At 40.2% G+C, this 22,026-nt stretch overlaps 1 protein-coding gene across 1 annotated transcript in view; it reads right to left on the bottom strand.

The window, feature by feature from the left end:
* Nucleotides 1–22,026, bottom strand: part of LOC130923742 (putative methyltransferase NSUN7) — a 53,171-nt gene that overhangs the window by 7,588 nt on the left and 23,557 nt on the right. The window contains exons 6-10 of the mRNA XM_057849669.1: nucleotides 18,151–18,382; nucleotides 15,787–15,930; nucleotides 15,601–15,702; nucleotides 12,032–12,167; nucleotides 4,042–4,159 (exon numbers count right to left, since the gene is read on the bottom strand). Of these exons, the coding sequence (XP_057705652.1) occupies nucleotides 4,042–4,159; nucleotides 12,032–12,167; nucleotides 15,601–15,702; nucleotides 15,787–15,930; nucleotides 18,151–18,382 (732 nt within the window). The remainder of the gene's footprint in view (nucleotides 1–4,041; nucleotides 4,160–12,031; nucleotides 12,168–15,600; nucleotides 15,703–15,786; nucleotides 15,931–18,150; nucleotides 18,383–22,026) is intronic.

Here is a 22,026-nt window from a genome sequence, read left to right as displayed (position 1 = left end):
CGAGAACATGTAAACAAGAAAACTTAAACGGCCGTCCGGCGTTTCCGACATCTTGCACGAAGGCTATTTGGCGTTTGCGTGTTAGCTCAAGCGCTTCAAAACAAAAAGCAGCAAGTCTCTGTGGTGCGCGGCGTGAATAATTCAGGTGTTGAGGGAAGCGATGTGGGCTGCTGATGTGACTGCAGGTGACCCTGCAGACGCACAAGGACGTGGCGTGGCATGACGGCACGTCCCGTGGCTTTCATTTTCTATGTCGCCAGCCGAATCGCAGGACCCGCCATGGTGCAGCTCCAACGACCCGGGCCGGCGAGACCGAACAACCCGGCCAAAAGGCCAAACCCCGCACATTCACCTTATTTTTTAAATTTTTAAACCTGTCCTGTTCAGCTGTTTGACACGGAGAATGGAACTGTAAGTGCCCGGTTGGTCTAAACAGTTTTTGTGAAGCTACCATCAAAAGAGAAACATTGATTCTCATATTAGCAGCATTAGATTTCATTAAATTTCTGAATCCTTATTGTTCTCGACCCTTTCTGCATGGAGGTCCAATAAAGAACTTAAATGGCCACATCCATGACAGCCCACGTACGCCAGACAGCAGTCAAACACTTAGATATTTGCTATTTTTATGGCACTTTTCTGAGGACCACAATAACTTTTGATTAGCTGAGTTTATTGCAGGTTGCCAAAGAAGGGTGGGGAACCCAGTTTGAGGCGCCTGTACAATGCTTTGATTATCTTTTCATTCCTATCTGCGGAAGGATAAAACATGATGGACGGCCCAGGTGGAGATTGCACTCTGGCGCAAAGCTGCGCCATCGCTAACTTAAAAGGCACTGAAATCAAAAATACGTCCGTTAACGTGAAGAAAGATTTCATCAATGTGTACAAGGGGTGGTAACCTACAGTATTAGGAGAAAACCGCAAGCAGGAAGAGGATATGGGGGGACAGAAAGGAAGGAAGCAGACAGAAGAGAAGGACAAACAACAACGAGGCCTGCAAGCAGGACTGAACGGGCCCTTGGAGTTTGGCGCAACTCGGACATCACACTACTCAGATGGCACGCAAGTCAGCAAGATGACAGACATCTCACAAGAACCTAACATGTTGGAAATTCACCTCTTTTTGGGATTAGAAATACTGTACATTCACACACCTAGGAGAAAAAAAACCCTATTGAAGAGGGTACTACATAAAAGGAGGTGCCGCTGAGCTGTGCAACCACGCCCTCATTCAAAACCAAAACGCATCTTTTAATTCGGCCAAATCATCAAGTGTGCCAAATTCCGTGGCTCCATAAGCTACCCACAGTGGGGCAAATAAGTATTTGGTCAACCACTGATTGTGCAAGTTATCCTACTTGAAAAGATTGGAGAGGTCTGTAATTGTCAACATGGGTAAACCTCAACCACGAGAGACAGAAAAAAAAAACAGAAAATCACATTGTTTGATTTTTAAATAATTCATTTCCAAATTAGAGTGGAAAATAAGTATTTGGTCACCTACAAACAAGCACGATTTCTGGCTGTCAAAGAGGTCTAACTTCTTCTAACAAGGTTTAACAAGGCTCCACTCATTACCTGTATTAATGGCACCTGTTTTAGCTCATTGTCGGTATAAAAGACACCTGTCCACAACCTCAGTCAGTCACACTCCAAACTCCACTATGGCCAAGACCAGGCCATTTGGGGGCCCTAAGCAAAATAATGCAAAGGGGCCCATATTTCTGGCCGACCATTTCGTCACAGTGTACTGTGAAACCCATACATGCAATCCAACCCATACGTCCATATTTTGTATATTAATCAGATTTTGTTGCACTGCATACTTCAAACTTCTCACACCAAATGATTGTCTGTACTTACAGTAGATAGCGCCCTTTTCCAAAAAAAGGAAAGAAAGAAGTTAAGGAAGAACTTTTATTTTTTTAAGCTTGTAATCAAGTATCAAAACTCACAAAAGTCAAATAAAGCAAACTGTAGTAAACAAAATAGAATATAAATCAAACAATTGCCAGATTGGGGGCCCCCTAGTGGTCAGGGGCCCTAAGCAGCTGCATAGTCTGCGTATAGGCTGGGCCAGCCCTGGCCAAGTCCAAAGAGCTGTCGAAGGACACCAGAGACAAAATTGTAGACCTGCACCAGGCTGGGAAGACTGAATCTGCAATAGGTAAAACGCTTGGTGTAAAGAAATCAAATGTGGGAGCAATTATTAGAAAATGGAAGACATACAAGACCACTGATAATCTCCCTAATCTCCACTGATAAACCCTAACCCTAGTGGTTGACTAAATACTTATTTGCCCCACTGTAAGTCCCTGAAAAAATCTACTTCCTTTTAATGGCGAACAAAATGTTGTCACAGCAAGAGACAGAGACACGTAGAGATGGTCGTTAAAATGTAGTATTACAAAAGGTCTTAAAACTACAATGACCAACCTGAAAAGAACTGGACATATATAAATAAAATGAGTGACTTTCTGTTGCCACTAGTTGGCGCTGTAGGGTTGATGCAAATGACACCTACAGGACCCTTCAGGGTACGACTTTCACCAAGCACGGGGTGTTTGGCACAGATATGTTGTCTGCCAAGTTATGAATGTTCAAAATTTGTGGTGAGACAAAATGGCGACGGTCATTTTCACTTTCCTGTTTGGACCACTCTGCTTCAATGAAACCTCAATATTTTTCATCAGGCACCTGAGCACATGTCTTCAGGCTCCCCTGATGCAGGTTTGATGTCATTTGATTGTTTTTTTTCTTTGGAGGAGGAGCCAGTCTCGTAAAAAAAGGATGTTTCCTGTTCCTAGCAGGGCGCGCCGGGCCTAATGGGTAATTTTCCAATGCAGTCGCGTCCGGGCTGGGATACCTCACATACATACCAGATATGAAAAAGAACCTTGTATCAGGGTATTAGTCGTAGACTGAATTTGGCATGTTGCCAAAAGAATGGCCGACTTTGGCACCCCGCCCAGGTCAGGCCCATGTATGAAAACTCACCATTTTGATAACTTAGGATCTCAAATGTCTCATGAACAGTCTCACCAATTTTGAGGAGGACCCAACTAACTTCCTAGGTGCTAAGGTCTCAAATGTGCACCCTGTAAATCGATAAAAAAATCACATTCAATCGATTTTCTGTTGGGTTTGGAATATGAGAACAGGAGAGACTTTTTGGATTAGGTTTTTTTTTGCATAAGGTATCGACTCCCCAAATTCCATCACTTTACGTTGAAAAATTCTAATAGAAGTGGCCTTTATGAAAAATTCAAGGGGGCGCCACTGAGCCATTTTGTTATGGTAAGGATATTTGACTTAGGAATTTATAATTAGTTATAATTTTTGGGCATTTTGTGACACGTTACGAACGTACAATATTCAAGGTATTTTGATAACTATCAATTTATGGCTGTTCGAGTCATCGGTTTTGAACCGAAACCAACTTTTTTGGTTAAAACGATGTTAAAAATGTTCAAATCGGTACGTTTGATTTAAAAACCACACATTTTGGTCCATCTAAGCCACCGCGGTTTCCTCTACATTTCAGCTTCCACAATAGAGTGCGCAGTCTTGACAAACAACAACCTTGGCTACCGGCGATTCTGCTTTTTTTGCCTAGGCAAGAGAACATTTTCCTAATCAATCAGGCAAAAGTAGATCTGTCGTGTTAAAATGCCCCGCATGTACAACACAACGTACCTCAACGTCTGAAACAGCCCTATATCAAATTTCATTAGAAGCTAGTGCTTTACTTTGAGCCAAGTGATTTATTGCTAATAATCAGATGTCACCGAGCTTGACTCATTTAAATAAAATGGAGTTAAAATCAATACACAAATCAGTATTCATCTATCATGGGGTGTAGTCTCCACTCTTAAACCATGACTTTGGAGCCTTGATGCGTGCAAAGGTCAATTCCCTCGACAAAGGTATTGACACAAGATCCAGATTCAATCAAGGGGTGTGACATGGTTGCTCCCGGAGAATGGGTAATGCAAAACAAATTTGCTGTACATACGTATGACGAATAAGAGAGCTTACCTTTATGTTCACCTCCCGACTGAGAACAGCCAGAAAGCAACCGTTACTCAGATCAGAGGGTTCCACTCTGAAGAAGTTTTCTTCTCGTCTTTCAGAGGAAGTATGTGATTGGCTTTGTCTTGAAGAAAACACAAAGATAGGAAGCGTGGTTAAAAGCAGGAGGTGTAAAACTACACGATAACGACACTAAGCCAAACAGGAATATAATTGGCGGGGTCATCAGCAGGCCCTCCTGGGGCCTGTGGGATCTGGGGTGGGGCTTGTTGTCCCCTGCTGGGGAGTGAGGGGGTGGTTGTTCCTTGGTCTCCGGTGCATGGTGTGGCGCTCGTTCGGGAAGGCGGGGTGGGTCCCCGGGGGGTGATTGAAGGTGGGACGCTGGGGGTAGTCTGGGGCAGGGGGTGGTTGGGCCACTAGTGCTTCTTTCGCCCTGGTGGTTCTGGTGGGCGGGGCCTGCCTCCTAACTCATGCACTCTTCACTTTGCACTGTAAATATCTTTCACCTCTGGCAGTTACACACTCATTCATGTCTTTGGGGAGAGTCGGAAAGGGGCCGTACAGTCCCGGGCCGGCTCCCTCTTGATTTTAATGCATCATACATCGAGGATGTGGGGTTGCTGGGACCGGTTGGGGAAGAGGGGTGGGTTGATAGTTGCCTCCCCACCGCAGGCCCTGCCATTCCCGCACCTCTTTCAACGCACCATACATTTTACTCCACGGGGGGGCTTCAGCGAAGGGCGGTGGGATGTACAAATGGGAAGAACTTACAGGCGGTCCCACTATTTTTGTATTTTAATGCACACACTGCACTACTCTCCCCACACAATCCCATCACGGTGCTGGGTGCTGGAATAGGGCGATAGGTGGTTCCGACACTTTTTCTCTATGGTGTGACTCCCGGGGTGTGTCCTCTTCCCCTGGATACCTGTTGCAAGGGTGGGGTCGGGGCTCTGGTCCTGCGTCACAGCGGCTTCTCAGCCCCTCTCTTTTCTGCCCGGGTATCCTCCTTGGGCTTTGCCGCGGGTCGCTGGTGGGGTACTGGTAGTTCAGCGGGGTGTTGCCCACTTCGGGTGGGGGCCCTGTCCTACCTTGGGCCTAGTGGGCCGTGGAGGTCCCGCGGGGGTCCCGCGGGTTGCTGTGTCAGTTGGGGGGTTGCGGTGGTGGCTGTTGGGCCGAATAATGGGGGAGTAGATGGTTCGGGGGACCACCCTGGATCCAGCGGGAATGACGACGGCCCCTTGCTGGAGCTGCGGGAGGAGGGATGGACTGCGCTGGCTCACAGACCCCTCCCCCACCCACGATTGGCTGGGGGGCGACCCCCGTGCAGCATTTGCACTTGTCTGCACTATCACATGTCTGATGGGACTCACGCATGACTGGGTGCAATTAGACACACTCAAGTGCAAAAACTATCGGTGCCAAGATGAGTGTTCAGGCAGCATAGAATAGGATGTCAACATACTGTATACACACATACAAGTGATTCACATAACACTAGGCTCTACACCTCAAATTGCTGTTTCGTGTGCGCTCCACCCCACTTCTTTATATGACTCCCCCCCTTCCTTTTTCTCGTTGGTCATCAGGCCCTCGCATGGTGTCCATCGGAAATACAATTCGCTAACAATAGCACTAGATAGCGTGAAATTGCCTGAAAGACAAGTTCAAGCTAATGCACTAATGCTAATACACAGTTCCATTGCTGACGTCCTCCCTGCCTCTCTCGCTCTTGCTGACGAATTTGATGCACGAATTCCGATTTGGGAGACTTGACAGTTCAGACTGCAGCCACATTCTGGAAAAATGTGGCCCAGATCGGATTTTAACCACACATAAACTTAATAGTGATATTGAAGGGTCAGATTCGACCTTCACTGCACCACGCCTTCAAGAAGGGGGCTATCCAACAATTCACTTCAGTTATTCGCAGTCGGTCGCAGCGACACATGCAGCGATCCCACGCCGGATTTAGGTTGAAAAAGTACGAAAGCTGTACCGCATACAAACAGGAAGGATTGTCTAAGGAGTGATTTATTCGAGGATTCAAGCTAATTAAAATATTTTTCGTTTTCCCACAAGAATTTTCAACGTAAAAAGCTCTGTTATAAAGCTGCCGCCACAGTGGCTAACAGACTAGCATCATTGTTTGACATATTTACGTAAAATAAATGCTAACTGCACGTTTTTTTGCTTTTAACCAAGAATCGAGACTGTTTTACGTCTATATCCATAAAGAATTCAGGGATTGAAGCATTTTTTTTACAAGAATTTTCACCAGAAAAGCTCTGGTTACATATAGCGGCTGGCACATTGACTGACAGACTAGCATCGTACTTCGACATATTTACGTAAAATAAATGCTAACTGCACGTTTTTTTGCTTTTAAGCAAGAATCGAAACTGTTTTACGTCCATATCTATAATGAATTCAGGGATTTAAGCATTTATTAACAAGAATTTTCACCTGAAAAGCTCTGTTTACATATGGCTGCCGCCACATTGACTGACAGACTAGCATCGTACTTCGACATATTTACGTAAAACAAATGCTAACTGCACGTTTTTTTGCTTTTAACCAAGAATCGAGATTGTTTTAAGTCCATATCGATAAATAATTCAGAGATTTGAGCATTTATTCACAAGAATTTTCACCGTAAAAGCTGTGTTTACATATGGTGCCCGCTAAATTGACTGACAGACTAGCATCATTCTTCGACATATTTTCTTAAAATAAATGCTAACTGCACGTTCTTTTTTTTTTTTTTTTGCTTTCAACCAAGAATCAAGACTGTTTTACGTCCATATCTATAAAGAATTCAGGGATTTAAGCATTTATTTACAAAAATTTTCACCGGAAAAGCTCTGTTTACATATGGCGACCGTTACATTGACTGTCAGGCTAACATCATTCTTTGACATATTTACGTAAAATAAATGCCAACTGCACGTTTGCTTTTAACCAAGAATCAAGACTGTTTTACGTCCATATCTATAAAGAATTCAGGGATTTTAGCATTTATTCACAAGAATATTCATCGGAAAAGCTGTTTACGTATGGCAGCCGCCATCTTGACTGACAGACTAGCATTGTACTTTGACTTTTTCACGTAAAATAAATGCTAACTGCACGTTTTTTCTTTGCTTTCAACCAAGAATCGAGACTGTTTTACATCCATATCTATAAAGAATTGAGGGATTTAAGCATTTATTGACATGAATTTTCACCGGAAAAGCTGTTTACATATGGCAGCCGCCACGTTGACTGACAGACTAGCATCGTACTTCGACATATTTACGTACAATAAATGCTAAATGCACATTTTATTTGCTTTTAACCAAGAACCGAGACTGTTTTACTTCCATATCTATAAAGAATTCAGGGATTTAAGCATTTATTGACAAGAATTTTTATCGGAAAACCTCTGTTTACATATGGCGGCCGCCACATTGACTGACAGACTAGCCTCGTACATCGACATATTTATGTAAAATAAAAGCTAACTGCACGTTTTCTTTGTTTTCAACCAAGAATCGAGATTGTTTTATATCCATATCTTTAAAGAATTCAGGGATTTAAGCATTTATTCTAGGGCTGTAAAACGATTAAAATTTTTAATCGAGTTAATTACAGCTTAAAAATTAATTAATCGTAATTAATCGCAATTAATCGCAATTCAAACCATCTCTAAAATATCCCATATTTTTCTGTAAATTATTGTTGGAATGGAAAGATATGACACACGACGGATATATACATACAACATACTGTACATAAGTACTGTATTTGTTTATTGTAACAATAAATCCACAAATGGCATTAACATTCTTTCTGTTAAAGTGATCCACGGATAGAAAGACTTGTAGTTCTTAAACGATAAATGTTATAGTTACAAGTTATAGTAATTTTATATTAAAACTAGGGCTGTCAAAATTATCGCGTTAACGGGCGTTAATTAATTTTTTAAATTAATCACGTTAAAATATTTGACGCAATTAACGCAGATGCCCCGCTCAGAGAGTTTGAAATGACAGTACACATTGAAACGCTCACTTGTTGTGTTTTATGGAGTTTTGCCGCCCTCTGCTGGCGCTTGGGTGCGACTGATTTTATAGGCATCCATGAGCATTGAGTAAGTAATTATTGACATCATCATTATTTTTTGATTGAAAATTTTACAAATTTTATTAAAACGAAAACATTAAGAGGGGTTTTAATATAAAATTTCTCTAACTTGTACAACATTTTTCTATTAAGAACTACAAGTCTTTCTATCCATGGATCGTTTTAACAGAATGTTAATAATGTTAATGCTATCTTGTTGATTTATTTTTATAATAAACAAATAGTCCCTATGTACCGTATGTTGAATGTATATATCCATCTTGTGTCTTATCTTTCTATTCCAACAATAATTTACAGAAAAATATGGCATATTTTATAGATGGTTTGAATTGCGATTAATTGCAATTAATTACGATTAATTAATTTTTAAGCTGTAATTAACTCGATTAAAAATTTTAATCGTTTGACAGCCCTAATTAAAACCCCTCTTCATGTTTTCGTTTTAATAACATTTGTAAAATTTTCAATCAAAAGTAGAATATAATAATAAGAAGAATAAAAATAATAATAAAAATAGAGTGACCAAAGTCTAAGTTTTACGTGCATTTTGCATAGCTATTTTGATATGGAATGCCAGTTCATTTTGCATTGTTGTTAACCCTTTAAGGTCTGGGCCTATTTTGTCTGATTTTGCATGCCTTTGAAGTTGCCTTTATATTTCAAAGAAAGAATTGTTTACGATGACCTGGTTTGGTCCCTTTTTTTGTGACACCTTGAACTTCATGTCCAAACTGTTGTTTCCTTCACTAACCAATTATAAATCATCATTTTGGGCCCAAAAAGACCAAAAAATCCAAAATCGTTTTGTCAAAATTTTTAATATTGATGTCCAATTGACAACCAAACATGCGTAACGAACCGTTTTGAAACTTTGTAATATTTATTCAACATGTTAGGATGAACATTCAACCAAAAAAATTTAGAATAAATAGTCTTATATTTGACAATTCAACATAAACAACAGGTATAGCCATAGGCGTTTTTTGCCTTTATACATGCTCTAGGCAAAACAGGTTATATACAGCAGACCAAACAGTGAAGAACAGTGAAAAAATATACCATCTAACACAAAAAGTGTTTAGAGGCCATCTCTTTATGAGTTTAGGTATTGCGGCCCATCACCTGATGAAAACTATGTACACACAATCAAGCTTCTTGAACACACATTTATATACACAAATTGAGAAGACTGATTGTGGGAAAAAAAAAAATATATATATATATATATAAATAACATTGGAGAAAAAAAAGCATTTTCAAAAATATTTACAATAAACAAGTTAAATTTTTTTCAGGCATGCCACTCCGAAAAGCAGTTTCGTTCTGGAATTAGACACAGTGCTACATCACACAGCCCACACTTCCATAGGGTGTCGGTCCTCTTTCCACCCTTCCATTTTCATTTCACTTTACTTTCATTGTCACTATAAATGTACATGAAAAAAAGTCAGTATTTATGAAAATAATAAAGTATAAAATAAAAATATATACAGCAATAAATAATAATGGAAATCTATATGTATGACAATAGAAAGAATACCACAGCTGAATATGTGCTACATCCCTAATCTTCATATAGAAAGAAGACCACAAATTATACTTTGATCTGATATGCACATTTTATTATTATATACACAAACACACACTTATATTGCATCAAAATTAACTTTGTCTTGCAATATCAAAAGAAACTTTCAAAAGAAACTTTTTCAGCATTAAAAAAAAAAGTGAGTTGGCTTACCTCTGCTCGTCGATGGCGTCACCCACGTGTTCAAATCCGTCACTATCTTCACTCGAGGACTCTTCCGAAGAAGACGATGATGACGAATTTGGACCATCCTCTTTCTCAAGTTGATCAAAAAGCACAATTTCTTGCGCTAAATTTAGTTTTCCGTTCATTGTCAAAGTCACACAAAGTCGCTGCTCGAACCAAACGGCCGTCGCTCGCCACCTCGCTGCTTCAGAACACTCCTCCCCTCTCGTTCGGTAGAACCTCGCGCGGCAGTTATATTTATAAAAAAAAAAAAAAAAAAAAAAAAAAACCATTTTGTGCTTCCACTGTGACTTCGAAAGGGTTCGTTTGATTTGTGTTTTTTTCATGGAGCTTCCGTTTTGAAAAAGGACAAGAAATGATGGAAATATAGACATAAACAAATGATCCATGCAGCGTTTCAATGTTTTTTTGAGAGGACAATAAAACTATAAAACTTAAATGACAATATCTCACGTTCTAGTTGGTCGATTGACTTCAAATAATAACGAGAGTAAACCGCAACTTCCGCACTTTAAAACGAGACCAACCAAAGGCATAAGGGTGACGTAATTAAAACGTGAGGGCGCTTCAAAGACGACGTGCGCTGAGGACGCGCCGGCGCGTCCTTCGACTCTCAAGGGTTAAACTATGTCAGAATAGGGCCTCATTACTATAGACTGAAGTGCTTTTCTTTTTGTGAACATTATTTTTTTTGGGAGAGAGAGCACAACAAAAATAATATTCCTTTCACTAAACGATACTTACAGTGAGGAGAACGAGTATTTGATACACTGCCATCAAATACTTGTTCTCCCCACTGTATGTTTGTTGTGAAGGAGTTGCCAATAAACGGCGCGGTCCAAAGAACGCCTGTGTCCACTCGCCTTTACTGTATAACATATATCTGTACATATCTTACCCAAAATAGACACATAATTGCCACTAAAAGAAAGAAAACTTACCGAAATATGTGTGGAGCACAAATAGCAATCTGCATTGCATTGTGAATACAGCATAAACGTCTCACAACTATTAATTCTCCCACGTTTAGAAGAAGTAACATGAGTATGGAACGGCGCTGTCCCCAAGCGACCGGTGGCATTCTCTTCACTCTTAATGTCCATAAACGGCCTCATTGTAATCTGTTTGAGGCAATATGCGAGATGGTCATTCACCCAAGCGCCAGCAGACGGCGGCAAAACTCCATAACAACAAGTAAGCGTTTCACTGTACTGTCATTTAAATCTGTCTGAGCGGGACATCTGCGTTAATTGCGTCAAATATTTTATCGTGATTAATTTAAAAAATGAATTAACGCCCGTTAACGCGATAATTTTGACAGCCCTAATTTATTCACAAGAATTTTCAACAAAAAAAGCTCTTTGTCTGTGATTCTATTCGGTGCAGGCCCCCTATTAATTGGCCCCGCGCCCGTCAATATCAATATGAACTCTATTACCCACATACGAACGTGACCTAGATCATATTTAAAATGGTCCACTTCTATGCGACTTTTCCCATTCAGACCGTGAAGTTCATGCCTCACTCGGGTTGGAAAAACACGAAAAAAAAATCAGATTTGTGCATTAAGACCTGCGGTTTGAACCTAGCCTAAGATACTGAAGGGTTTCAGTTGTTGAAAAACACTTCTGAACAAAAGAATCTCATCTCAGGTTTAGCAGAAACACTATGTGTGAGCGGAAAGTCAGGTGGATCTATCGCAATAACAAAAGTTGTGTTTCACTCAATGCTGCCTTAGGCGTTTCCAGCAAAAAGACAGCTAGCTGTCTACAGAGAGGAGCTAGTCTACAAGAAAGTATACCTGGCCATTTATGCTATTCAAAGCAAAAGTTATCTGTATACAGTTTCTGTGTAGTGTAATCATATTTCAGAAAAGGTGACTGAACTGAAAATATGCATTCCGGTCCTTTCGCAGCATTTGAAAAGCACAAACATTGCACATTTCAGTTCACGCTGGAGGTGTTTGGAGATTTTGACAGAAGTCTTCCTGTAGGGGGGCAAAGACCTCAGCAGGCTGACAGCTAAGCAAACACATTCGGATGGAAGGCATGTTAACGTAGGCGGGGGGAAAAAAATTGCCGGCGAACTGAGACTGACCTCAGCTCGTTTTTTCTTAGCCGCCATTCCTGCTGCGACGTCGCTCGGGCCCGCTCGACGGCTCCGGTCACGACCTGCTCGTTCTCCTCCGGGTGTGACGAGCAAGTAGCGTAAACCACTGCCAAAGTTTGGGGAACTGTACAAATACAACGACACGGCATGTGGACGTGTTAGCCTGTTGGATGTACAGTAAGGGGTGAGAACCTCTGGGTACCTCGGTTAGTTAGGGTTAGGTTAGGGTTTAGAGCTTTTTGAAATATTTACAATTCTATTATATTATATATTTTTTTATGTCTCCTTCATGGTAAACCCATTCCAATTCACAGGAGAAGGATGAAAATAGTTTTCTGTGTATTGTTTTGTAGGAACATCCTAGAATGATTTCCTGATAGTTGTTGCATCGCCATAATGTGAGATCGCCGTTATCGTGAGCCTTTTATCGAAAATCTAATCTTGTCGTGAGGTCACCGAGTTAGCAAGTAAAATACAGAAAATATCCTCTATATACTCGAATTTCTGGTGACCTGCTGTCGTTCAAAAATAAATAACGTACTTTTGCAACACAATATCATATTCAGATACATTTCAGTATCGATACTGACTGATATGATGACTGAAGGAGAAAAGATATCGTCATCGCACACACCATATAATTGTTTGCATTAGTCTAACACACCTAATATAATTAATCAGGAAATAGTATCATTTTCATATTTATGGTAGGACTACACTACTAATATAAAATAAATAGCACACCATAGTTTAATGAGAAGAAATAGAAGAGATACACAATGCCGTCTTATCACAAGATTGACGCACCAACTCTGGTAATCAGCTACAGAGAGAATTTCAACATGACCGACTGTGAAAATGAATTTCCCTATGTTACAATAAACCCTACCCTACCCTACCCTACCCTACCCTACCCTACCCTGCCCTACCCACCAACAGTTCCTACCTACAGTACTTAGAGTACCTACCTACCAACGTTGATACATACCTTTGCAACACACTATTGTACTCGGATAAATTTCAGTATCGATTCTGACTGATATGATGACAGACTGTGAAAATGAATTTCCCGATGGAAGGATAAACCCTACCCTACCCTACTAACCCACCCCAGCCTATCCTGCCCTACCAACCCACCCAACCACCTACCTACCTACCTACCTACCTACCTACCTACCTACCTACCTACCTACCTACCTACCTACCTACCTACCTACCTACCTACGAAACACAATATCCTATTCAACCAACCAACCAACCAACCAACATCACATACCTACTTACCTACCTACCTTTGAAACACAATATCCTATTCAACCAACCCACCAACCAACCAACCAACCAACCAACCAACCAACCAACCAACCAACCAACATCACATACCTACTTACCTACCTACCTTTGAAACACAATATCCTATTCAACCAACCAACCAACCAACCAACCAACCAACCAACCAACCAACCAACCAACCAACCAACCAACCAACCAACCAACCAACCAACCAACCAACCAACCAACAGTACCTACCAGAGGTTGCGCTAGACTTTTTCGTTGTCTGTCATTTTGACTGACAGTGTCATAAAAATCCGGTCATAATCTATTTTTACCAGTCACATTTTTAAAATGATAATAATGACATATTCTATAGTATTTAGTTTTCATTCATTTTTAATTAATATTCTGTCCGAATAAGCTTAATGTAGTGGAGAAAACTGGATTCTCGCTGATTCAGGTTGATTTTAGCTGTGTTCACGTCAGTGTGTTGGCCAAACACCACTTAAGGCCCACTCAAAGTAGAGGCAATCACGGCACTTGGACAGATGGCTGGATTTCTCCTTTTTCTTTCATGCAAATCCTCTTAAATCAACTTTATACAGTCCATTCATCCCAACTGTCCATGTAGATGTGGAAATGGTTATATTCTTGAGTAGGTGTTTGTGTGTATATATGTGTGTATCTGTGTGTGGTTTATCTGTACAAAAGACATGAAAAGAAACAATAAATAAATATACATTGCTTAAATTCAACTTAATTACATTTAAACATGTAGATGGAATATTCGAAGTTAAGCTTGAACTATTTTCTACGCTCCAGCTAAGCACTTCCGGTTTCGGGCACTTATTGTGAAGGCGGATTCACTCTACTTCTGGTGCGCTATGCCGCAACTTGTCGCTATTTTAGAATCGCAGCATAGCAACACGCTAACAGACTACCACGCAAAACAATCGGACGAACTATCATAACAACAGCAAAAGGTAATCATAACAAATTGTCTACGTAAATATGAATGCTGCTTGTGATACTCACTTTGCATTTACGCACAGCAATGAACAAACACACAATTAGACGCACGCTCATGTCGTGCATCCACCCGTGACTTTCTTACTATTGACATCCGCATTCTGGTACGGTGCATGCGCAATCCAACTTTTCACCTATTTACGTCAGCCAAATGTGGGAATCAAATGATGCTGAAGGCATTGAACGAGCAACTGTGAACATCTTAAGCAAACAATCACATAACTTTGTAGTCTTTTCTACACTTAACAAGAGGCAAACAGACAGCGGAGTTCACCAATCAGCGATGGGCAGACGTGCCGCTAGCAAAGCGACAAGGGCAGGACTTGCGCGCGGAAGTAAACATACGAGGAGAACGGAGTTTATTCAACATGGCTAGCGAGAGACAGACTTGTCAATGACTCGTTGTGTTTTAGCTTATTTAAAACTGAATTTACCGCGGATTGGAACATATTCTCGGCCCTCCCGTTCGCCATCCGTGTTGTTCTAGAGACGACTTTCGGCGCGCAAGAGTGACGGTACTCGTGAAGAACACGTCACGCAAATAGACAAATCTGATTTGTCGATTGATTTTGTACCTTCTCGAGAGGCTGTGTCCCAGACTTTTCTCTCAGTGTTTGAAAAATACAGGGAGAACAGTCTGGCCGTGCAAGGCAAACACTCAGTTGCCTTAACATTTTTCCGAGTAAGGCCAACGACGTCATGCATCAAGAGAGACAATAGCTAATTAATATGCTCACTTGCCACCCTGTGGGTGTGAATTGCAACCTGTCAAAATGACGGATGGACTTCAGTTTTTTCCGTCACCGTTTTAAAAAACCGGTCAACGACGGAAAATATTCGGTTAACGCGACCCCTGGTACCTACCTACCTACCTACCTACCTGCCTGCCTGTAATACATACCTACCAACAGTACCTAAAACAGTAACTATAAATCCTAACCTATCTATCCATCCATCCATCCATCCATCCATCCATCCATCCATCCATCCATCCATCCATCCATCCATCCATCCATCCATCCACAACCCAACCCAACCCAACCCAACCAACCGTACCTACTGTACCTACCTACCTACTTTGATAATTTGTCATCAGCCTATGAAAATCCATTTATAAATCGCACTGCAGGATCCGAAGCGCAGGAGAAAAGTAGCGGTTTATAATCGGAAAATTACGCTAATGAGAGGTGACAGAGGTTCCACACTGAGTCAATGCACGTGTGAGTCGTGTGTCTCAGCATGATAACACTCACATTTTAACGCGTGATCGATATCTTCCCTTTGTTGTGCTATCAGAGCCTCCAGCTTGCTCTGGGCCACGGAGCCCTGGGACAAGTCTTGCAGCAAGGCGGCGTCTGAACATCACAAACGCAGCAAAATGACTCCTTTGGTTAAGTCTGATTATAAAAAGCAGACCCGCACACGCTGGTAAGAAGCACCTCTGTTTTCATGAAGCAGAAATTGAAGAGGATTGCTGACTGCAGACAAGGAACAGTTGGGCGTCAACAAGATAAGACGCACTTTTGCTAGACGCTTGTCACCGCTGGTGAGGGACCGGAAGACCTCGTATATCAGTTTTACCTCTATACAACATATACAAAACAGACAACCACGATTACTGAGCGTACTTGTGTCTGGCAACTATTGCAAAACACTAAATATACAGTATTCGTTTAGCTCATGCTAACCCTAAATCAACAGGAAGTGACCCAGCAATTCCCCCCAAAAAACCGGAAGGGACCCAGATATACCCCAAAATTACGAAGAAGTGACTGAAAATAAACAACAAAGGACCTGAAACGCCCCAAAATTAACTCATTGCCTGCCACTGACGGTCACAGACGTCTAAATGATCATAAATAATTTTGACTAGGAGGGTGTAAGTGAACATGGGTCACTTCCTGCCCATTTTAGGGCATTGACAGGTCACTTCCAGTTGATTTTGAATTCAATTGGACATTCCTGGGTGATGATTGTTTCTAGTGCGCACAAGAAATTACCTGGTAAAGATTAGCATTAAATAGCATTTAAGCCAGCGGACTTTTACTCTGCAAGTTAGCCAATTGTCGTAAACATGAGCATTATATAGCATTTAAGCTAGCAGACTTTTGCTATGCAAGTTAGCCAATTGCTGTAAACATTAGTATTATATAGCATTTAAGCTAGCAGACTTTTGGTGTGCAAGTTAGCCAATAATTGTAAACATTAGCATTATTTAGCATTTAAACTAGCACTTTTACTATGCAAGTTAGCCAATTGTTGTAAACATTAGCATAATATAGCATTTAAGCTAGCAGACTTTTGCTATGTGAGTTAGCCAATTGTTGTAAACATGAGCATTATTTAGCATTTAAGCTAGCGGACTTTTGCTATGCAAGTTAGCCAATTGTTGTAAACATTAGCATTATATAGCATTTAAGCCAACAGACTTTTGCTATGCAAGTTAGCCAATTGCTGTAAACATTAGTATTATATAGCATTTAAGCTAGCAGACTTTTGCTGTGCAAGTTAGCCAATAATTGTAAACATTAGCATTATTTAGCATTTAAACTGGCAGACTTTTACTATGCAAGTTAGCCAATTGTTGTAAACATTAGCATAATATAGCATTTAAGCTAGCAGACTTTTGCTATGTGAGTTAGCCAATTGTTGTAAACATGAGCATTATTTAGCATTTAAACTAGCGGACTTTTGCTATGCAAGTTAGCCAATTGCTGTAAACATTAGTATTATATAGCATTTAAGCTAGCAGACTTTTGGTATGCAAGTTAGCCAATTGTTGTAAACATTAGCATGATGTAGTATTTAAGCTAGCAGACTTTTGCTGTGCAAGTTAGCCAATTGTTGTAAACATTAGCATTACATAGCATTTAAGCTAGCAGACTTTTGCTGTGCAAGTTAGCCACTTGTTGTGAACATTAGCATTATATAGCATTTAAAAAGTTTGCTGTTCAAGTTAGCCTATGGTTGTAAACATTAGCATTATAAAGTATTTAAGCTAGCAGACCTTTGCTATGAAAGTTAGTCAATTGTTGTAAACATTACCATTATATAGCATTTAAAAAGTTTGCTGTGCAAGTTAGCCAATTGTTGTAAACATTATCATGAAGTAGCATTTAAGCTAGCACAATACGATAAGATTTGCAATATAATATGCATTTAAGATAGCGGACTTTTGCTGTACAAGTTAGCCAAATTAGCCAATTTCTGTAAACATTAGCATTATATAGCATTTAAAGTAACAGACTTTTGCTATGCAAGTTAGCCAATTGTTCTAAACAAAGTCCGCAAGCTTAAATGCGATAAAATCCTAATGTTTACAACAATGGCTAACTTGCATAGCAAAATTCTGCTACTTTAAATGCTATATCATGCTAATGTTTTCAACAATTGGCTAATTTGGCTAACTTGTACAGCAAAAGTCCGCTAGTTTAAATGCATATTATATCGCAAATCTTATCGTATCGTTAGCTACCCACAGGTCCATTTCATTCAGGAGCATAAAGTACCGCTGGTAATATGAAATAAAAATTTTTTTTTTGGTCATATACGCTTTAAACGTAGAGGTATAAAAGTGTGTTCGTAACTTTCTGATACGGCAAGTGCCACCCAAGTCCTTAATTTGATGAATGCTTATTGTGAATGTAACCTCATTTGCATAATGAAGGTTATCAGAGTCTTAAGAATTGACTTAATGGAATTAATATCCATATAATGATGCCAAATGAGGCAGGTAATAAACAATATTTTCTTGATTAGAATAAATAGCCTGCGGATTCATCAGGATTGATAGTTGAGCCTACTTTTGCAGCCCATTTGGACGACCACTTGTTGCACGGCTTCCCTCTGGAAATCTGTAAGACCGCCGACACATGCGAGGACTCTGGACTTGTTCTTATCAGTTTTCTGTTTCTGGTGAATGAGCGAGGCTGCGTGGGAGACGGTGAGGCCGGAGAAACTGCCCACTAAGAGGACGTCCGCTTCTTCTGGTAGCAGGGAGATGGCGACATTTGGGGCTAGGCTGCAAGACTTATCCTGCAAAACATAAAAAAAATTGAAATGAGTAATACTTGGCAAAAAATGAAACGAATGTGCAGGAAAACAGGAAAATTGGACAGTATGCTCTTCAATTATTTATTATATATATATATATATATAATATATATTAGGGCTGTCAAACGATTAAAATTTTTAATCGAGTTAATTACAGCTTAAAAATTAATTAATCGTAATTAATCGCAATTAATCGCAATTCAAACCATCTATAAAATATGACATATTTTTCTGTAAATTATTGTTGGAATCAACAAGATGGCATTAACATTATTAACATTCTGTTAAAGTGATCCATGGATAGAAAGACTTGTAGTTCTTAAAAGATGAATATTAGTACAAGTTACAGAAATGTTATATTAAAACGCCTCTTAATGTTTTCGTTTTAATAAAATTTGTAAAATTTTCAATCAAAAAATAAACTAGTAGCCCTATTCTGTCCTCAATGTGTGTGAGTACACAAATTGACAGATAGCGAACATAAGTTCCAAAAAGAAATCAGACGGTGTGGCAAAGTTGCATGGGCTTTACTGAAGTCATCTCTTTTTGACTGGAGCGCGTTTCTTGTATTTTTGTAAAACTGAAAATAACAAGGCAATGTGTCAATAACTTGCATAAATCACAAAATAACATAAAATGTACACACACGTGTCCATTTGAGCAGTAGCACTAGCTAATTAGCTCACAAGCATCTAACAATGTAACTGCATTTCACCATATATGTGAACAAATTCAAATACACGTCATCAATAACTATCTAATGCTCATGAATACAAACAAAGGAGGAATATAACTCACAAGCGATGCATGTATTAGACACAAACAGTGTGATGAGGCTATGAGAACTGCCACTGAATACTGGATGCGGATGTTAGCTGTTCTGAATAGCACTGTCTATTCGTGTGAGTTCGCGTCGACATATAGAGTCTACCCACGCACCACGTGTTCGCTGTAGGGTTCCGCCCACTTGTCCGTCAAAACATAGTGTTAACCTATTACGGCTACGTACATTTCTCCTATTTACGGCGTGTTTTTCTGCTCCTTAACATTAATAATCAAAATGGTGAAGGCGTGTGTGGCTGTTGGTTGCACTAACAGAGAAGATGGAAGGAGAGACTTGAAATTTTACCGTATTCCGAGGGATCCAAATAGAAGAGCGAAATGGACGGCTGCAATTCGACGTGAAAATTGGACACCAAAAAATCACCACAGACTATGTAGTAGTCATTTTATATCCGGTAAGATGCATTTAATATATATTTAGAGGGTTTTGGCCTGACAACCACAATTAAGATCATTGCTAGGCTAATCGCCGACAACATACGACGTAGTACGACATAGTTTCAAATTCAAGATGTTTGTGACTTCCCTATCTTCCACCATCGTTATTTTTTGAATAATATTTAGCTGGTACCAAGTAAAAGAAACTGGCCTCGTCTACGGGGCTGACAAATAACCACAATTAAGATCATTGCTAGGCTAATCGCCGACAACATACGACGTAGTACGACATAGTTTCAAATTCAAGATGTTTGTGACTTCCCTTTCTTCCACCATCGTTATTTTTTGAATAATATTTAGCTGGTACCAAGTGAGGGAAACTGGCCTCGTCTACGTGGCTGACAAATAACCACAATTAAGATCATTGCTAGGCTAATCGCCGACAACATACACGTATGTATGTAGTGCGTGCTATCGCTAAACCATATAAACATTAAAAGCCTTAACTCCATTGACAAACGACATGAAATACATTAGACTTGACAGTGGATGTTAGCAATAACAAAAGAATTCGAATTGAAAATTTCGTAACTCACCTTTCCAAGCACAAGATAGATTCCTGCCAAACGACGACCTGTTTCACCCAACCAGCAACGAAGTATTTATAAGCGTCCAAGCTCTTGAAGTTTTTCGTGAGAATAGGCTGATTTTGTGTGGACAAGATCATTTTAAATATCAGCGTAGCAGATGTCAGGCAGACAGGGCGAAGACAGTGGGTCGAAAAACATCGATTTGGGCATCAAATATGGATCTGGCGACTGTATAGAACGAAGCTTTTCCTCATAACGCCTTTTATGGAACAGATCCAGTGAGTTTGCGGCATCAGAAAGCACCGGGTCTTCCATGAAATGCATTTTAAATTGCGCCATCAATTGAAAAAAATGCAAATACAGAGTCAAAATGACGGACTAGTGGGCGGAACCCTACAGCGAACACGTGGTGCGTGGGTAGACTCTATAGGCACGTCAGAAAAGCGCTCCGAAACCCAAATAATCAGCTGCACTGAATCGCCAGCAGAGGGCGACATTACGCCACATAGCATATGCAAGTCACACCCAAGCGCCAGCAGAGGGCGGAAAAACTCCATAAAACACAATTAACAAGTTGGCCTTTCACTGTACTGACATTTAAATCTGTCTGAGCGGGCCTAGTGCGTTAATTGCGTCAAATATTTTAACGTGATTAATTAAAAATTTTTATTAACGCCCGTTAACGCGATAATTTTGACAGCCCTAATATATATATATATATATATTTTTTTTTTTGCACCAATAATACATTTTTTTGGCTATGGAAGCACCACTCAGGAAAAAAAGTCCAGTACCATATTTTCACATGATAATTATCATCTAAAAGCGTGATAAATCAAGTAAAAACATGATACATGATATCGCAGTTTTCTCTTTCAATGTTTCAAGGTAATAAATTTTCACATTTTTACATGATGAATATCATGTTTTATACATGATAGTATCACGTTTTTACATGATAAAATAACGTTTAAATGAAATTACCATGTAAAAACGTGATAATTAGGGCTGTCAAAATTATCGCGTTAACGGGCGGTAATTATTTTTTAAAAAATTAATCACGTTAAAATGTTTGACGCAATTAACGCACATGCCCCGCTCAAACAGATTAAAATGACAGTACAGCAGTGTTTCCCACAAATGAACGAGACTGTGGCGGCCCGCCACAGTCTCGTTTGCCCCCCCCGCCGAATAAAAAAAAGAAGATAATAATCAGATGCGTCAGTCAGCCGATTACACAGCTGTAGCCCACTCAACTCTACTACCCGCGAGAGCGCGCGCGGGTAGTAGAGTAGCATTTTAGAGTAGTATTTAATTTATTTATTTAAGAGACGCAAGGGGAACGAGTAGGAAGAATGGGAGAACGAGCGAGATAGCGAGAGATAGCGGTCGCATGTCTTAGCAGCACGCTGTTATTTTGTTATTGTTTTTCTGTATTATTGTTACCACAATCAAGTGGGTAAGCAAATACAGACTTCTCTCCTTCTTCCCCATATCCGGGGCATTACAATAGTTTGGATCGGACTTTTCGGCGAAAGTGAGCGGTGGACGGCCGTCTTGGACGTAAAGCAAACTTTGATTGAACTTGCGCGGAGAGGCGGGGCCCAAAATAAAGCCTTGCTCTATTTTCAGAGCGTTGGTCACAGTAAAATATTTATTAGTTCAAGCAGAGTAAAATGATGCATATTCACGGTACAAGAACGTCGTTTCCGTGTCCACCGATTGGTAAGAAAAGGCTGTTTGTACGAGTGACGCGTGGGCGCTCCCGTCAGGGGGAACATTTCGCGTGGAGTGGCTATTTTTCGGCACAACACC

The sequence above is a fragment of the Corythoichthys intestinalis genome, chromosome 11 (genome assembly GCF_030265065.1).
Source record: "Corythoichthys intestinalis isolate RoL2023-P3 chromosome 11, ASM3026506v1, whole genome shotgun sequence".
In the NCBI taxonomy this organism is placed as follows: Eukaryota; Metazoa; Chordata; class Actinopteri; order Syngnathiformes; family Syngnathidae; genus Corythoichthys; species Corythoichthys intestinalis.
This window is presented reverse-complemented; position numbering and strand designations above follow the sequence as displayed.